The following is an 18,736-nucleotide window of genomic DNA, read 5'->3' as shown; positions in this document are numbered from 1 at the left end:
TCTACAGAAAAAATTGTCAGGCCGCCAGGACTGCTGTTTTTTTTTCTATAGAAAAAATTGTCAGGCCCTTAGGACTGCTGTTTTTTTTCTATAGAAAAAATTGTCAGGCCCTTAGGACTGCTGTTTTTTCTATAGAAAAAATTGTCAGGCCCCCAGGACTGCTGTTTTTTCGAATAGAAAAAATTGTCAGGCCGCAGGACTGCTGTTTTTTCGAATAGAAAAAATTGTCAGGCCCCCAGGACTGCTGTTTTTTTCGAATAGAAAAAATTGTCAGGCCCCCAGGACTGCTGTTTTTTCGAATAGAAAATATTGTCAGGCCCCCAGGACTGCTGTTTTTTCTACAGAAAAAATTGTCAGGCCGCCAGGACTGCTGTTTTTTCTATAGAAAAAATTGTCAGGCCACCAGTACTGCTGTTTTTTCTATAGAAAAAATTGTCAGGCCATCAGTACTGCTGGTTTTTTCTATAGAAAAAATTGTCAGGCCACTTCGGACCGATAGTTTTTTCTATAGAAAAAATTGTCAGGCGCCTTCGGACTGATGTTTTTTTCTATAGAAATAATTTCAGTCCCCTTGATACTGATAGTTTTTTTTTTCTACAGAAAAATTCCCCCAATATCCAATGTATTTCGAAATTCAATAATAGTAAAATAATCATTTTCATTTCGACACAGTTAACGGAATTCAATAACAGAATACAATAAAATTGGGCAATAAAATTAAATAGGCCAAAGACAATGATAAATGTCAAATAATAACCCAGCCAGTAAACGGATATTAGGGCACAATCATTGCCAAACATAAATCAACCCAAGTAGTCGACGACAATTACACACACAGAGTCATAGACTTGTAGAACAAGAAATTAATATGAACAAATAAAAAAGAACATAATTTTACATTAAACACCAATGATGTATATGTGTATGTGGATAAGTTCTTTCGAAGGAGGATTTGTCTCTTTGGGACTTCTGGAATATTGCGATTCCCTAACACATATGACAAAAATTAAGTATTCTATTTCGACAGCATAAAAAATTCGAAGTTTGAAGGGCACATAAAATGTGGGTTAACGGTGCACAATAAATAAATTATAATATTGGGGAACGTGACATGTCTACACTGAGTCTTATTAAATTCCAAAACACACACATATTTTGTACGTGTGATAAATGTTGATGTAGGTTTCAAAAACAATTAAATCATGTCAAAACCATCCTACGGATATTAAATGGTTAGAACACTTTCTGCAGATTCTTCAATAAAACCAGGGGGCTTAAAATTGTTTCTATAGATAAAATCATCTGTCCTGTGGTCCTGAATTTTTTTTCTATAGAAAAAATTATCAGTCCTGTGGTCTTGAATTTTTTTCTATAGAAAAAATTATCAGTCCTGTGGTCCTGAATTTTTTTCTATAGAAAAAAATAATCAGTCCTGTGGTCCTGAATTTTTTTCTATAGAAAAAAAAATAGTAAAAAAAAAATTATCAGTCCTGTGGTCCTGAATTTTTTTCTATAGAAAAAATTATCAGTCCTGTGGTCCTGAATTTTTTTCCTATAGAAAAAATTATCAGTCCTGTGGTCCTGAATTTTTTTTTCTATAGAAAAAATTATCAGTCCTGTGGTCCTGAATTTTTTTCTATAGAAAAAATTACCAGTCCTGTGGTCCTGAATTTTTTTCTATAGAAAAAATTACCAGTCCTGTGGTCCTGAATTTTTTTCTATAGAAAAAATTATAGAAAAAATTATCAATTTTTTTCTATAGTCCTGTGGTCCTGAATTTTTTTCTGTAGAAAAAATTATCAGTCCTGTGGTCCTGAATTTTTTTTTCTATAGAAAAAATTATCAGTCCTGTGGTCCTGAATTTTTTTTCTATAGAAAAAATTATCAGTCCTGTGGTCCTGAATTTTTTTCTATAGAAAAAATTATAGAAAAAATTATCAGTCCTGTGGTCCTGAATTTTTTTCTATAGAAAAAATTATCAGTCCTGTGGTCCTGAATTTTTTTCTATAGAAAAAATTATCAGTCCTGTGGTCCTGAATTTTTTTCTATAGAAAAAATTATCAGTCCTGTGGTCCTGAATTTTTTTCTATAGGTGATCCTGAATTTTTTTTCTATAGAAAAAATTATCAGTCCTGTGGTCCTGAATTTTTTTCTATAGAAAAAATTATCAGTCCTGTGGTCCTGAATTTTTTTCTATAGAAAAAATTATCAGTCCTGTGGTCCTGAATTTTTTTCTATTATCAGGTCCTGTGGTCCTGAATTTTTTTCTATAGAAAAAATTATCAGTCCTGTGGTCCTGAATTTTTTTCTATAGAAAAAATTATCAGTCCTGTGGTCCTGAATTTTTTTCTATAGAAAAAATTATCAGTCCTGTGGTCCTGAATTTTTTTCTATAAAAAAATTTTTTTCCTATAGAAAAAACCATAAGTCCTGGGGTCCTGACAATTTTTTCAGCCCTGTTTTTTCTATGTACAATTTTTATTGTATAAATTTTGTTTATTTTCTGAAATTGTCACTCAATTTTAATTTATGTGAAATTAAACACTTTAACCAACCATAACAAATCCTATATCCTCTAAATCGCAAAAAAAAACTCCTCCCTCCTCTCTAGTATGCCTGTGTCTATTATCACTGTTCTATAATCTGTCCTATTGTAGGAAAAAAGGTCCCAAAAGTTAATTTTGTTTTGACTTTTGAAATGTTGCCAAAAACATTTAAGGGAAATTGTATCAAAAATGTTGTATGTGTGAGACACACACACTCACACACACAATCTCACACAACAGAGTAGCATTTTATTACCGACAAATATTATACACAAACATAACCATACATTGTTGTAATTGTTGTTGGTGATATTATTTGCAAGTAAACCGGAAGAAAATAAATTTCCCCCTTTTGCTGGCAAAACACACACATACAAACACACACACACACTCGCCGACAAATATCCAACACAATTGCCCGAGTCCTTTTCAACACGGACTCTTTTGTATAACAGAGTAGCGATTAAGGTACAAGAGCAACAACAAAGACTACTTCTCTACCGAATAACATGATGATGATGAAAAGCATGATGGTGATGCGGAGAGAGAGGGAGGAGTGTGTTAATGTTGTAAATTCGCAATAAATTTGTAATTGTGAAGGGGAGGGGCAAAGTATGTGTTTACCAAACAGTTGGTGTGAGCCGGGCAAAGACGACTACCGGCTGAGTGTAATTTACAACGGAAACGGAAGTTTGAGGATTTTGTTTGAGGTTTGACATTGTTGATTCGTTGCTTGTGTATCGCACACACCAGAATTGGCACATTTGTTATGTGTGTGTGTCATGTGCCAAAGCCTCATATACACGCCGCAACATGTTGTAACTTATGTGAATGGCTGAGAGAATGAGTTTGTTTTCGGTACATCATCGTGTACAAAAAAAATATACAAACATTGCGAGAACAACTTGTTGTTGCCTGTTTGGCTTCATGGCTTGCTCTGCTAACAGTATGGAGTGGTGTTACAATGTCCTATGAATAATTGTGGGAGTGTGTCTGTGTGTTTTAGATATTGTTTACTTATATTTAACACAACCGCATTACAAGAGGGTTAAACAATACCCCAAAATTTGGGGGGTATTTTATGTCTTTGTTTTGGGTGTTGTATGAAACTGAGAATGGTTGTTGGTGATATGTATTTGTGTTTGAAAGGAGGATATACAAACACTTCTTTACTAAATGTAATTGTTTTTAAATCACATTGCACTTAGGGGGTATGGAAAAGAACAAAAAACTAATAAATTCTCAGGCCCCTAGAAATGACGGTTTGATATATAGAAACATTTCAGGACCCCGCGACTGATTTTTTTATAGACAAAAACTTCAGGCATCTTTGGGACTGATGGTTTTTCCTATAGAAAAAAATTTCAGGAACCCAGGACTGTTGGTTTTTTTGTATAGAAAAATTTTCAGGACCCCAGGCCTGACAGTTTTTTCCAATAGAAACAATTTTAGTACCCAGGAAAGACAGGTTTTTCTATAGAAAACATTTCAGGACCCCAGGACTTTTTCTATAGAAAAAATGTAAGTCCACCTGGGACTGATGTTTTTTTCTATAGAAAAGTTGTTCTATAGAACAACTTATCATTCCCCCAATAGAACAACTTACTGTTTTTTCTATAGAAAAAAGTGTCAGGCACCTAGGACTGCTATTTCTATAGAAAAAATTGTCAGGCCCCTTGGGACTGATGGTTTTTTTCTATAGAAAAAATTGTCAGGACCCCAGGACTCTCTTTTTATAAAAAAATGGTCAGGCCCCCAGGACTCCTTTTTTCTAGGACTGCAAAAATTGTATGTCCCCTAGGACTGCTGTTTTTTCTATAGAAAAAATTGTCAGCCCCCTAGGACTGCTGTTTTTTCTATAGAAAAAATTCAGAACATTGGGACTGCTTGTTTTTTTCTATAGAAAAAAATTCAGGACCCCAGGACTGATGGTTTTTTTCTAATACTCCTGTTAGTTTATATAGAAAAACATTATCAGGCCCAAAGAAAAAATCTCAGTCCCTTGGACTCCTGCTTGTTTGTATAGAACAATTGTGAAGACCATGGATTTATTTTTTAATTCTGTAGCACACAGAACAACTTTATTTATAATAAACATTTTTCATGTTTCCTTTATATCCACAAATGTAACTTTTCCATCATTATTTAAATTATTATTAAAATGTCGTCGTAATTTTTTGTTCTTCATGTGTGCGGAAAAAATAATGTCAGCCTGCACAAAATAACTGGGTCAAATTTTTACAACACTGTCATTATTCATATTGCTGATACGCTGTGAAATGTCAAATGTTATCCGCCTACCAATTGTAAATTCCCTTTCTTATCTATCTGTATGCCTGTCTGTTTGTATGTCAAGCTAGCTATCTGTCTGGCAGGTTGGCTGTCTGTCTGTATGTTTTTATGTTTGTTGCCCCCCCATCAATTTTCATAGACATATGAATTTCTTACTTTGTATTTTGCCGACATAAAGCAGGCAAAACAACAAAGTAAAAAAAGGAGCATTGCATATATCAAAAGGATAATGCGATACAATCGTAAACACACACACATACATGCACTCACACTCAAAGTCAAACGTATATATGTAGAAAGAGACATCTGTCAATCTTAATATTCATTTATATCATCATGGCTTTAAGTTATAAAGCGTTCGTCATCATCAATGTGTTTGTAAATAAAAATCTTCTTCGCCCCCTCCAGTCCTTGTCACCCCATCATGAAATGGCCACCTCTCACAGACTGAAAAAGCAATAACAATAACAACTACAAATAATCAACGCACATATAAAAGAGACTTGTTCTCATGGGTAGTAGGAGGCAACGCACACTGACTGCCCCACTAACATCCCAGCCAGCCAACCATCCCAGAGTCTCCAAAGGACACCAATAAAAAAGCATTTAAAAATTAATCTTATAGTGTTTGTGTCACGTATAAAACATTACACTATACACAGAGAGTTGTGTCAATTCACACACACAGACACATAGGCGATACACAAAGCAACACATTGGTATGGCCAGACACCACAATCTTTGTGTTACAAAGTACAAACAGTCGTCCCCTCCCCCTATCACCATCATCACCGTCACCCATCGCTAGTAGTCGTATAAATAACGAGAAAGTCTGAATGACTACGGAAATAGTCAACGAATGAACCGACCAGAGAAGAACATAGCACACACACATAAATACACAGCAACATGTACAAACAAATGTGAACAGGAAAACTCAAACACATGCTGAGGTGCCACAGTAAACATTTGTGTACATCTGTGTATGTGTGTGTGTGCGTGTCATGCCAAAGAACGCATTGAAATCATTTTCATGTTTCTTCGTCTAAGCCGATGTCAGCGGCAAAACAGTTGCCTGAGAAATGATTAGAGAGCCCGAATGAGGTCTTGGTAGCGTATGAATTATTTAATGATTATCCGACACAATGTACGACAAGACAGAAATGCGAGGGTTATTTTATGAAGGGAAAGAATGTTGTTGGAAATTAAATAAATAAAAACAAAACCCTTGACTTTGGAAAGCAGTTCTTAAAAAACCACGCTTGCAGGACTTTTCTCTATATGACGTCATTTTTGAAAAATTCACCTTGAAAAGTATTTTTTTTTAATTCTCTGACATCAGTGAGGACTCTTTTTCTTTAGGAAAAATCCTCAGTTTTATGAGGACACTTTTCCTAAAGAAAAAATCTCTGAGGACTTTATTTCAATAGAAATTTTTTTTCTATAAAAAAAATCATCAGTTTTCTGAGGACTCTTTTTTCTATAGAAAAAAATTCTTCAGTTCTCTGAGGACTCTTTTTTCTATAGAAAAAAAAATTCCTCAGTAAGCTGAGGACTCTTTTTTCTATAGAAAAAAAAATTCCTCAGTAAGCTGAGGACTCTTTTTTCTATGGAAAAAATTCCTCAGTACGCTGAGGACTCTTTTTTCTATAGAAAAAAATTCCTCAGTACGCTGAGGACTCTTTTTTCTATAGAAAAAAATTCCTCCTCAGTACGCTGAGGACTCTTTTTTGCTATAGAAAAAAATTCCTCAGTACGCTGAGGACTCTTTTTTCTATAGAAAAAAATTCCTCAGTACGCTGAGGACACTTACTCTGAGGACTTTTTTTCTATAGAAAAAATTCCTCAGTACGCTGAGGACTCTTTTTTCTATAGAAAAAAATTCCTCAGTACGCTGAGGACTCTTTTTTCTATAGAAAAAAATTCCTCAGTACGCTGAGGACTCTTTTTTCTATAGAAAAAAATTCCTCAGTACGCTGAGGACTCTTTTTTCTATAGAAAAAAATTCCTCAGTACGCTGAGGACTCTTTTTTCTATAGAAAAAAATTACTCAGTAGGCTGAGGTCTCTTTTTTCTGTAGAAAAAAAATCCTCAGTACGCTGAGGACTCTTTTTTCTATAGAAAAAAATTCCTCAGTACGCTGAGGACTCTTTTTTCTATAGAAAAAAATTCCTCAGTACCACTGAGGACTATTTTTTCTATAGAAAAAAATTCCTCAGTACGCTGTACGCTGAGCACTCTTTTTTCTATAGAAAAAATGCCTCAGTACGCTGAGGACTCTTTTTTTCTATAGAAAAAATGCCTCAGTACGCTGAGGACTCTTTTTTCTATAGAAAAAAAAAAAAATTCCTCAGTACGCTGAGGATTCTTTTTTCTATAGAAAAAAATTCCTCAGTACGCTGAGGATTCTTTTTTCTATAGAAAAAAATTCCTCAGTACGCTGAGGATTCTTTTTTCTATAGAAAAAAATTCCTCAGTACGCTGAGGATTCTTTTTTCTATAGAAAAAAATTCCTCAGACCCGCTGAGGATTCTTTTTTCTATAGAAAAAAATTCCTCAGACCCGCTGAGGATTCTTTTTTCTATAGAAAAAAATTCCTCAGTACGCTGAGGATTCTTTTTTCTATAGAAAAAAATTCCTCAGTCCACTGAGGATTCTTTTTTCTATAGAAAAATTCCTCAGTACCCTGAGGACTCTTTTTTCTATAGTACGCTGAGGACTCTTTTTTCTATAGAAAAAAATTCCTCAGTATGCTGAGGATTCTTTTTTCTATAGAAAAAAATTCCTCTACGCTATTCTTTTTTCTAGCTATTGAAAAATATCCTTAGATAAATCCACGCCTATCTGAGCTATTGAAAAATATCCTTAGATAAATCCACGCCTATCTGAGCTATTGAAAAATATCCTTAGATAAATCCACGCCTATCTGAGCTATTGAAAAATATCCTTTGATTAATCCACGCCTGTCTGAGCTATTGAAAAATATCCTTTGATAAATCCACGCCTATCTGAGCTATTGAAAAATATCCTTAGATAAATCCACGCCTATCTGAGCTATTGAAAAATATCCTTAGATAAATCCACGCCTATCTGAGCTATTGAAAAATATCCTTAGATAAATCCACGCCTATCTGAGCTATTGAAAAATATCCTTTGATAAATCCACGCCTATCTGAGCTATTGAAAAATATCCTTTGATAAATCCACGCCTATCTGAGCTATTGAAAAATATCCTTTGATAAATCCACGCCTATCTGAGCTATTGAAAAAAATCCTTATATTGTATGATTTGCTGCACACTGTCGCTATTTTAGTTTCCCTTCTTTGTATGTCAATGGTGAAATATGTAAATAACATTTTAAAAACTGTTTGTATGTGTGTGAGTGTGTATGATCAAAAGACAAACACAAAGGCGTGTATAGCACCTTGGCAAAAGACTGCTGAGTAAAGTGTTTTGAAGTTGAAAAGTTTTCCTTTGAACTTAAATGTTTATTGCCAACAACAAAGTTGGTGAATGCAAACGATACAGAGACGTTTGGGAACCTTCTAAGAACAGTCACACACACAACAGTTACCATTTTGTGAAATTACATTTGCACTATTTCCCATGGTGTGTAATGAGAAATCCAAATGCAAGAACTACAACAATATAAACTGCATTAGGTACCCCTGGTCCCGACGAAAGCATTCCAATTCGCCCACTTGCCCTGCTATTTAGTATTACGATTGCCATTCTTGCCATTTGATACAGAACTCATAAAGTGTTCAATTGCCCCTTCGTTGATGGAAATGTTTGCGAAAAGCTAAAATGGCAAACACACATACACATCCTCGAGCACACACACACCCACACATTTCCACTTTGTATTTGTGAAATTAAATATGCGTTAATGCACTTTGCAAATTATATTTAGCGTGCAATACGAATTTAACACACTTAAACATGTTTGATTATCCTTTGGCACCCTTCAAGGAATTTTCTCTCAAACCTCCTTGGGACATTAGTCAGGTTGCATCAAGCCTCTTCGTAATTATTCTCTGAGAGTAAGAGAAAAAGCGCATGATTTTGGAGAGGCAAATCACTCAAAAGGACTCAGCAATCTCTCTGATATCCTTCGCCCCCATAGCTTCGCTATCAGGCTACCTAATTGAATAGCAATCATATTGGGAATTAAAATCCTATTTATATATCTGAGTGTGTGTGTGTGATATGATGATACTGTCTGTCTCTGCCCATATCACAGGTAATAAAATATATTGAATTTGTCTGCCATGTATGTGATGTGGTGTACGAATGTCATGTGTGGATGTAGGTGTGTGTGTTTTGGAAATAAGGATACAATTGTATTGGGTGTTGAGCGAGTGAGTGTTATAATACAATATCAATAATTGAAAGCATCATTAATTTTCTTAATCAAAATCATGATATTATTTGTATGGAATTTTATATCTCTCGGAAATAATAAGCATGAGCTTAAATACGTTGGCATACACACGCACACATAATCATAGAGATTTGAGAAGATAACACACACACACACAAATAAACAGACTAAAAATAATTAGAGGATATTTTTAGCAATAATTTTATAGCGAGTTAAGGCGTGGATTTTTTAAAGAATATTTTTTCAAGGGTCTATACAAGGCGTGGATTTTTTAACAATTTTTTTTCAAGGGTTACAACAGGGATATAACAGGCGTGGATTTCTTAAAGAATATTTTTTCAAGGGTTACAACAGGCGTGGATTTTTTAAAGAATATTTTTCAAGGGTTCACACAAGGCGTGGATTTTTTAAAGAATATTTTTTCAAGGGTTCACACAAGGCGTGGATTTTTTAAAGAATATTTTTTCAAGGGTTCACACAAGGCGTGGATTTTTTAAAGAATATTTTTTCAAGGGTTCACACAAGGCGTGGATTTTTTAAAGAATATTTTTTCAAGGGTTCACACAAGGCGTGGATTTTTTAAAGAATATTTTTTCAAGGGTTCACACAAGGCGTGGATTTTTTAAAGAATATTTTTTCAAGGGTTTACACAAGGCGTGGATTTTTTAAAGACTATTTTTTCAAGGGTTCACACAAGGCGTGGATTTTTTAAAGAATATTTTCACAAGGCGTGGATTTTTTAAAGAATATTTTCTCACACACAAGGCGTGGATTTTTTAAAGAATATTTTTTCAAGGCTCCACACACAAAGCGTGGATTTTTTAAAGAATATTTTTTCATGGGTTCACACAAGGCGTGGATTTTTTAAAGAATATTTTCACAAGGCGTGGATTTTTTAAAGAATATTTTCACAAGGCGTGGATTTTTTAAAGAATATTTTTTCAAGGGTTCACACAAGGCGTGGATTTTTTAAAGAATATTTTTTCAAGAGTTCACACAAGGCGTGGATTTTTTAAAGAATATTTTTTCAAGGGTTCACACAAGGCGTGGATTTTTTAAAGAATATTTTTTCAAGGGTTCACACAAGGCGTGGATTTTTTAAAGAATATTTTTTCAAGGGTCTATACAAGGCGTGGATTTTTTAAAGAATATTTTTTCAAGGGTCTATACAAGGCGTGGATTTTTTAAAGAATATTTTTTCAAGGGTCTATACAAGGCGTGGATTTTTTAAAGAATATTTTTTCAAGGGTTCACACAAGGCGTGGATTTTTTAAAGAATATTTTTTCAAGGGTTCACACAAGGCGTGGATTTTTTAAAGAATATTTTTTCAAGGGTTACACACAGGCGTTAATTTTTTAAAGAATATTTTTTCAAGGGTTACAACAGGCGTTAATTTTTTAAAGAATATTTTTTCAAGGAATACAACAGGCGTTAATTTTTTAAAGAATATTTTTTCAAGGGTTACAACAGGCGTTAATTTTTTAAAGAATATTTTTTCAAGGGTTACAACAATTTTTTACAGAATATTTTTTCAAGGCCCAACGTAAACGTGGTTTTGTTAACGGATATCTTTATTTCTAGTATTTAAAATACCTATGTATGTATTCCTAACGTAGAAACATTTTTTGCCATCAATTCCAATTAACCACTTCGTGTGTCTCACATTACAAAACAAACACACACACATAGACATCCATCCCAAGTTGTGTCAAAAGTCCCCATTTAAAGATCGAAAACCATTTGTCATCCCATCCATATCCACCACATTTTCTGCCACATCTATGGATGAATGAAGTGATGATATGTAACTTCTTCAGTACAAACAAACAAACACACACACACACCTCATATACTCCACAAGATGTGGAAAATGATCGCAACACTCCATCTCCATTTTGTTAACCACCATTTATGGTCGGGTAACGCATTACAGAACACATCGTTAATTATACGGAATGGAATCGCAACTCCCAAAGTGGTGATAGAGACTCGTCAAAATTCTAAGCAAAGCGTTTACATGGAAAGCTATTAAATTATGATGATGCCGATGCTGATGATGATGGTGATGACACCATAAGACAAAGCAAATCATTGGAAACGAAAGAGAAATACGATAAACTAATGGACAGATAGTAAGTAGTTGGCATGACTACTAAGAAGTTGTGTGTGCTGCTTTGTGGACTGCTTGATGGGGGAAAAGAGTAAGGTATCTGAAAAGAGTGTTGCAGCTTCTATCGATCTGTAAGGGGGAAAGGAAATAGACAGATTGTTTTGGAAATGTGGAATATATTTGGTGGCTATATTCTTGCTATGGAGGCTAGGTATTCTCAGAAAATTTTAAAGTGGTCGCAAGTCGCCACATAGCTCTTTATTTTTTTGGCAGATTCTAATTTTTGGGTTATATTGTGAAAATTTAGATTCGTATAACACACCTCGAAATATAACACGCATGTGTCTCATAATTCCATCTTGTGTCTGACACATTCCACATTAAAGACACCGCAGTAGCAGAAACAAACATTTGTTTGGCAATAGTTCAATTGTGACAAAAGAAGAAGAAGGAGGAGAGAAATGTCCCAACAAATCGACGAAATGATTAATGATTTTAGACATCCGTCAAGTACACATTAATGCCTTGAGATGAAAAAAAATGGTTCACGTGTTTATTATTATGTTTATTATTAGCTCAACGATTACGGGACCTTAGTTGTATTTATGTAATTCTGTGTTGTAGTTTATATACCCTCCATTCTGAGATGGGAGGTAGTATTAAATTAAGAAGTCCCTAACAAAGCAAAAGAAATCATATTTCCTTCGCTACAATGCCCTCGACATTTGTCATTTTCTTTGCAAACACCTCGAAATATTCATTGGATACCCTTTACACCTGGGAATTTTTGTATTGGGAATGGGTTATATCGATACAAGTTTTCATGATTTTCTGGTCGCTCCAGAGGCCGCAAGTATGGTCCAAACATCGCGTATTTTTGCATGGAAATGGGATTCTATTCAAAGGTTTTGAATAAGCATTTTTAAAGGGTCCTGTTTTGATAAAGTATTTCTTTCAATATTTAACAGGAGTGTGTTATATTTATTATAGTAATACTTTTGTGTGAAAAATGACAAAATTTGTATTCTATGGCATATATATTTACTCCTGAAAACATATATTTTTTTCAGACCCATCCAACTTGATATTATATCCAAGAGGAGTTGTTGGCCTTTAAATATATATATTGTCGTATGTGTTCGGATATTGTCCTATGTGTTCGGATATGAGAGTTACACTTAAATATTTACACTTGCTTACGTATTCAGATATTATTTAGTAACCACCACACACCACACTGTAAGGCGGAAATATAGCGCTGATCGCTTTTAAAATTTCCATGAGGTTCTGGTTATGGTCAAGGACAACGCCTATAATTTGCGGTGATGATCAGATAATAATTTTGGGATGAAGTGGACCGAAACTTATTTCTATGGTGTTTTTTTCAAGTCGATCTATATGCCACAATTATAAACAGAATATTAAACTGGAGAATGAATCTGGTCAACTAATTTGATGGGCTTTTGTAATGATCTGTCACTATTCAGCGGATCAAGTCAACCAAGACCTTTCTGTGTAAAACGAAAAAATTGGATATTATGAAATAAAACATAATTCGAAATATATGTCATGGCAAGAAATAGGAGCTATTGACCTCTAATCGGTTAAGAGGGTGCAAATACTGAGAATTATTTAGTAACCCATTACCACACTGGAATAAAGATCTGCAGAAAGTTAGAGTTCCGTGGTAGTTGTGTAGGGACTATAATTTTCGGTGATGATCAGATAATAATTTTGGAAAGGCCTAATACAACCATTCCGGTATAGGCATGGATTTTTTTAAAAGTATTATTCAAGGCCTAATAAAAAAAAATATTTCTCAAGGCCTAATACAGCTAGGTCCGGTATAGGCGTGGATTTTTAAAAAAATATTTCTCAAGGCCTAATACAGCTAGGTCCGATTTTTTTAATATATTTGTTTGATTTTTAAAAAATATTTTTCAAGGCGTGTACAATATATTTTTCTATTGGCCTGGATTTTTTAAAGAATACTTTTTAAAGGCATAAAGCAGGCGTGGATTTTTTAAAGAATATTTCCGGTATAGGCGTGGATTTTTAAAAAAATATTTCTCAAGGCTCAATACAGCTAGGTCCGGCGTGGATTTTTTAGGTCCGGTATAGGCGTGGATTTTTAAAAAAGTATTTCTCAAGAACCAATACAGCTAGGTCCGTCCTGCATTTTTTTAATAAATATTTGTTTGAAGTCCTAAGTGTATTTTAAAAAACAAAATATTTTTTAAGGAATAGCCAATATCTTTTCAAGTATTGGCCTGGATTTTTTAAAGAATACTTTTTAAAGGCATAATGCAGGCGTGGAATTTTTTTTAACATATTTCCTTCAGATCCTATTTACATAGGACATACACTTTTAAGTGTGTTTTTTTCAGGTCCTATATAGAGGTGCATTTTTATTGTATATTATTTCCTGGTTCTATATAGGCGGGAATTTTTTAAAGAATATTTTTTCAAGGCCTAATACTGGCATGGATTTTTTTTAAAGAATACTTTTTTTAAAGAATAATTTAGGCGTTGATTTTTTTTTTAAAGAATACGTCTTTGGGCCTAATTTATGAGTTAATTTTTTTAAAAAATATCCATAAAATGTCTAATACTGTTAGCTGACAACTTAAGCTGACAATGGACCTAAATGGGATAAGGGTCCTCCTCAAAGTGGAGGACCGACCAAAATACCTAAAATCAAAGCTTTCAATGGGAAATTGATGTCAGAATAAAACGAAAAACCAAGTTACAGACACTCGGGTTGGAATATTGGCATAGGACTATGAACATATTGAATATGGCGGTTGACTCTGCATGGAAGCTATGTAGAAAATTTGGCTTATATTGAAAATGTTCTGTATTTATGTGTAGCGTTATATGGGGCTTCACTAAAAGATACAATAACGACAAGATACAATCGACAAAAATTTTATTCTGTGGGTCTCCGGTGAATATTTCGATGTGTTGCAAACGGAATGACAATTTTAATATTCACTCCACCTTATGGTGGGCGGTATAAATATATATATTCCATATTTTTCAAAATACCAATGGATGTATTGTGGCGGCCGGAAAATACTCAATAATAATTTACTTTAAAAATATTATTTTTATGTGATCAAGTCATCTTTGATTTTGTATTTTTCTTTTTTCGTCAAGTTAGCCTTGACTTTCAGTTTTTGTATTTGGTGACAACATAATAATTTTTACATTTTCTAGTTAGTTAGTTTGTTTTTTGGAAATTAAACATTAAACTTTTATAATAAAATTTAATTGTTGTGGTTTTATTCATCCCAACGCCCAACAAATTGGTGACCCCGGACAAAAAATAAGAACAATCAGACCTACTAATGGCAACCACCGCTACAAATTCTGGACCATCAATGGAAGTTTCGCGAGTAGCTGTGAAAGCTCCTCCATTTTGGCGTTCAGACCCGCTGCTGTGGTTTAAACAAATAGAATTGCAATTCATTATGGTTGGTATTATGCAAGATTCCCCGAAATTCCATAGCATTGTCGCATCGATTGAAAGTAGTATTTTGGAGAAGGTATCAAACATCATCGTCGATCCTCCTGCAGAAAACATGTACGACACGATTAAGGAAAAACTTATTAGCAGTTTCACGGATTCAGAGGAGAAGCGTCTTAAGAAGCTTTTGACTAACATTGAACTTGGAGACAAGAAGTTATTATCCGAAATGCGGTCTTTGCCTCAAGATAAGGTTTCAAACGACATTTTGAAGCAGTTGTGGATGCAACGTCTTCCTTCACAAATGAAGACGGTATTGTCAGTTAATAAAAACAGTCTTGACAAATTGTCAACGATGGCCGACAAGATTGCGGATAGCAGTGAATCGGATGTGTGCAGCTTTTCTCCATCGAACACTCGTTTAGAGGAAATTGAGAAGAAATTGCAAACGCTCTGCACGCAGATAGATTCCTTCAGGAAGTCAAGAAGCCGTAGCAAGTCATCAACATCAAGGAATAGACGGTCAAATTCCGGAAGTAAATCAAAACCTTATTGTTGGTATCACTTCAAATTTGGAGAGAAAGCCAGAAAATGTATTGCTCCTTGCAATTATAAGCCTCCAACTTCGGAAAACTGAATGGTATGCCGTCTTTGGTGACGGATGAGTGTACCCCAGAAGTATGTCGCCTGTCTGTTCGAGACATTTAATCGAAAACCAGGTATTTAGTAGATACAGGAGCAGATTTAACGGTATATCCCGTGTCACAATCCATGCGCAATCAACCTCCCGGTCAGCTTGTTTTGTATGCCGCAAACCAAACTCCGATTAGGACATATGGTACAAAAACCCTTTCCATAGATTTGGGAATGAATCGATTGTTTAAATGGAACTTCGTGATTGCTGATGTGCAAAAACCTATTATTGGATCAGATTTTTTGGGGAAATACGCCAACAGTATCATTATTAAATACAAATATTAATAATTATTAGTAGAGATATTTTGTACCCAATGAGAATCATAAATATAAAATAACAGCACCTTTGTATGGGGTCAATTATAAAAAGTCGACAAATATTGATTTACTGCCCAATGATAATCCCAAATAAAAAATTACAACCAATTCGTTTGAAAAATATATCCAAAATACCGAAAATTAGGAGTAGCGTTCTATGGAGATCATTCTTAATACAAAAGTAGTCGCATTTTCTAATCGAAGGCGCTATCATATTTTCTAATCGAAAACGCTAATAATATTTCAAACCCCATTATATTATTAACCAAGCCCCAGAAATCCCATCCTCACACCTCAACTTAAAAATTTGCCACAAAATTTAAGATTATCATACAGAAATTCATGGGCACATCTCTACAATAATCAAAACCTCATTAGATTTCTTTCGGAACACTTAATACACGCACACTCATATACTCAAACCGCAACATGTGTACACCACGTCCGTAACATCTAAGAAGAACTTAGCATCCTCATACTACAACAACACCAACAAAACATCTTTTCGTCGCTTCTTCAATATTGAATGAAATTCCAAAAAGAAAATACGACGAGGAAAAAAAATCAAGCAAAAAAATCTGGAACAGTAAAGTTCAATTTTACGCCAGTTAAAACGTTTTTGGCTTCTCTCCTCCGCCGCAATAAACCTGACTAACAATGAATTTCATTCACTTGCAGTCGCAGCATGACTGACTGACTTACACACCGAAAATGCAAAAAAAAAACACGAATTCATGGGCTACAACAACAAAAATTCCAAACAAAAAAATTAATATGAAAATGATTTAAAAAAAACACAACAACAATCTGGAACTAGTAGTAGCGTTTGCCATGACTGAGCATGTCACTCTCCCACAAGTTGTAGTCCGATGACTACAGAGGTTTGTTTTCTTTTTTGTCTAGTTCTAGTGGTTTTGGCGCCATCTATATCAAAATATTTGTAACTTTATTATAACGCTATACTATATACAAAAAAAAAACAAACACACACACAATCACACCTACCTACGTACATACCTACAAAACAACTGTCCATGAAAAACACATCGTCGTCGCCTTCGTCACGCCATCCGTACAGCTGCTTGTCTAGTATGTATCTCCCGCTCATGGATAGATAGATACATACCGAACGATACGCACAAAAATTCCAAATATTTTAGAAATTTACCGGAAAAATGCGCTGAAGAATGTGCGGCGAAAATTCTGGTATTTTTTGTCAGCGTTTGGTATTTTGGTGGTGGTTCTGCTGCTGCGGCCAGATGACTCCATATTTCCCCTTCATGGCAAGCTATTACACTTGACCCATTGTGGCAGCATTGATCAGAGTGAGGCAACTGATGTCTTCGACTTTTATGTGTGAAAGAGAGAGAATGCAAACAAGTTAAGTTTACGGCTGAATTCAGCCATTGTTGTATTCAAACATGTTTTCTTTTTTTGTTTTTGCTCCAAAGAATTGCTGCTTGTTGCGCATGTACTAAAGCGAATTCAAACATCGCAACAATTACCCCGCATCGAAAGGGGGGTAGACCCACAAGCTGGAGACAGACACACACCAACGCATTAAATCATCTTATGCAAGATTGAGTTTATTTGTTGTTGTTTTTATGATATACCCTACACATAAGTGGCGGTCTACTAAGTTCTGTAGAGAAGTTTGGAACTTGATCTGAAAATGACTGAAGAACATATTATTTAAAATATAAAAGAAATAACAACTTCGATAAGAAAATTCTATTGAAACCTTCAAAATTCTGAAAATGGGGTGAAGCTATATAAAAGGTTGGACTATTTACCGCAAATGCGTGCTACAATATCTCGGAATGACGAATAGGAAAATAAGGCTAAACCCTTCAAAATACTGAATATTGGGCGTACCCCTATTTGCTATGGGGCTATGTCAACCCTTGGACACATATTGATTATTTTCTATATACACCAAAATTTTTGTCAGCCATGGATGGGTAAATACGTTTAAGACCTTCAAAACAACGAAAATGGGTCGGTACCTTTACAGGGTGAGATGAAAAAACTGCAACCAACTTCAGTCTACTGTCATTTCTAAGCCACTCGTCCGATTGCTGTTAAAATTATTCCAGTGACAACTCTTTATATTGTCTACAAGCGTACAAAAGCATTTTGGTGAGAATTTTCCAGAACAGAAAGAAAATTGGCTAATTGGCTTCGCTTGCCCGAAAGTGGTGAACTGTCGAATATGGTTTTCCCCAATGAAGAAACATTCGTTGCCCAGCAGTTTGTAAATAAACACAATTATCGCCACCAGAACTCAAGCGCCGGCCATGGTGATGGTGTGGGCTCCCATAACAGCCGATTCCCACTCTCCGCTCTTATGATTCGACTGTGGCATCGGAATAAATGCCGAATATTATCGGGAAAATATCCTGGAGGGTGTATTAAAGCCTTGGGCATGCAAACATTTTGGCCGCAGACCTTGGACATTCCAAGAGGACTCAGCACCATAGCATTCAGCACGAGCCACCCAAGAATGGTTATAAAATGAGGTTCCAGCGCACAATGGCCACCAAAATCTCCGGATACCAATCCGTTGGAGTATTGTGTCTGGAGTATTTTGGAAAGCAAGGTAGGCACTAAAAAATACCAAAGTGTCGATAACCTCAATCAAGCGCTTCGCCTGGAATGGGCCAAAATACATCAGAACAGGCCATAATTCGTGCTATGGGTGTCCAATTCGAAAAAATCTAAACTTATTCAAAAATTTGATGCTATTTTCGACATTTTTTACATTCATTCAATAAAATTAAAAAAAAAAATGTAAAAATTATGGCGTTAAACTTTGTTGCAGTTTTTTTATCTCATCCTGTATATACCAAAATGTTTGTCAGCCTTCAAGAACCCATTATACCAAATTACAGCCACATCGGTGGGAAAAATGCTAAAGCC

The 18,736-nt window shown here is 34.8% G+C and overlaps 2 protein-coding genes across 2 annotated transcripts in view; both read left to right on the top strand.

Annotated features, from left to right (window-relative positions):
• The window catches only part of LOC133329525 (AP-1 complex subunit gamma-1-like), a gene marked incomplete at its 3' end in the record, with an annotated part of 142,701 nt that overhangs the window by 36,697 nt on the left and 87,268 nt on the right, over positions 1 to 18,736 (top strand). The window lies entirely within an intron of this gene.
• Positions 14,685 to 15,440, top strand: LOC133329557 (uncharacterized). The gene has a single exon (XM_061538036.1). It carries the CDS (start codon positions 14,685 to 14,687, stop codon positions 15,438 to 15,440), a length of 756 nt encoding a protein of 251 aa, XP_061394020.1.

This window comes from Musca vetustissima, unplaced genomic scaffold, assembly GCF_032173495.1.
Source record: "Musca vetustissima isolate MV318-11 ecotype Yass unplaced genomic scaffold, APGP_CSIRO_Mvet_v1 utg4128, whole genome shotgun sequence".
Classification (NCBI taxonomy): Eukaryota; Metazoa; Arthropoda; class Insecta; order Diptera; family Muscidae; genus Musca; species Musca vetustissima.
Note: the sequence above shows the minus strand (reverse complement) of the source record. Positions and strands in the feature narration are given on the sequence as shown.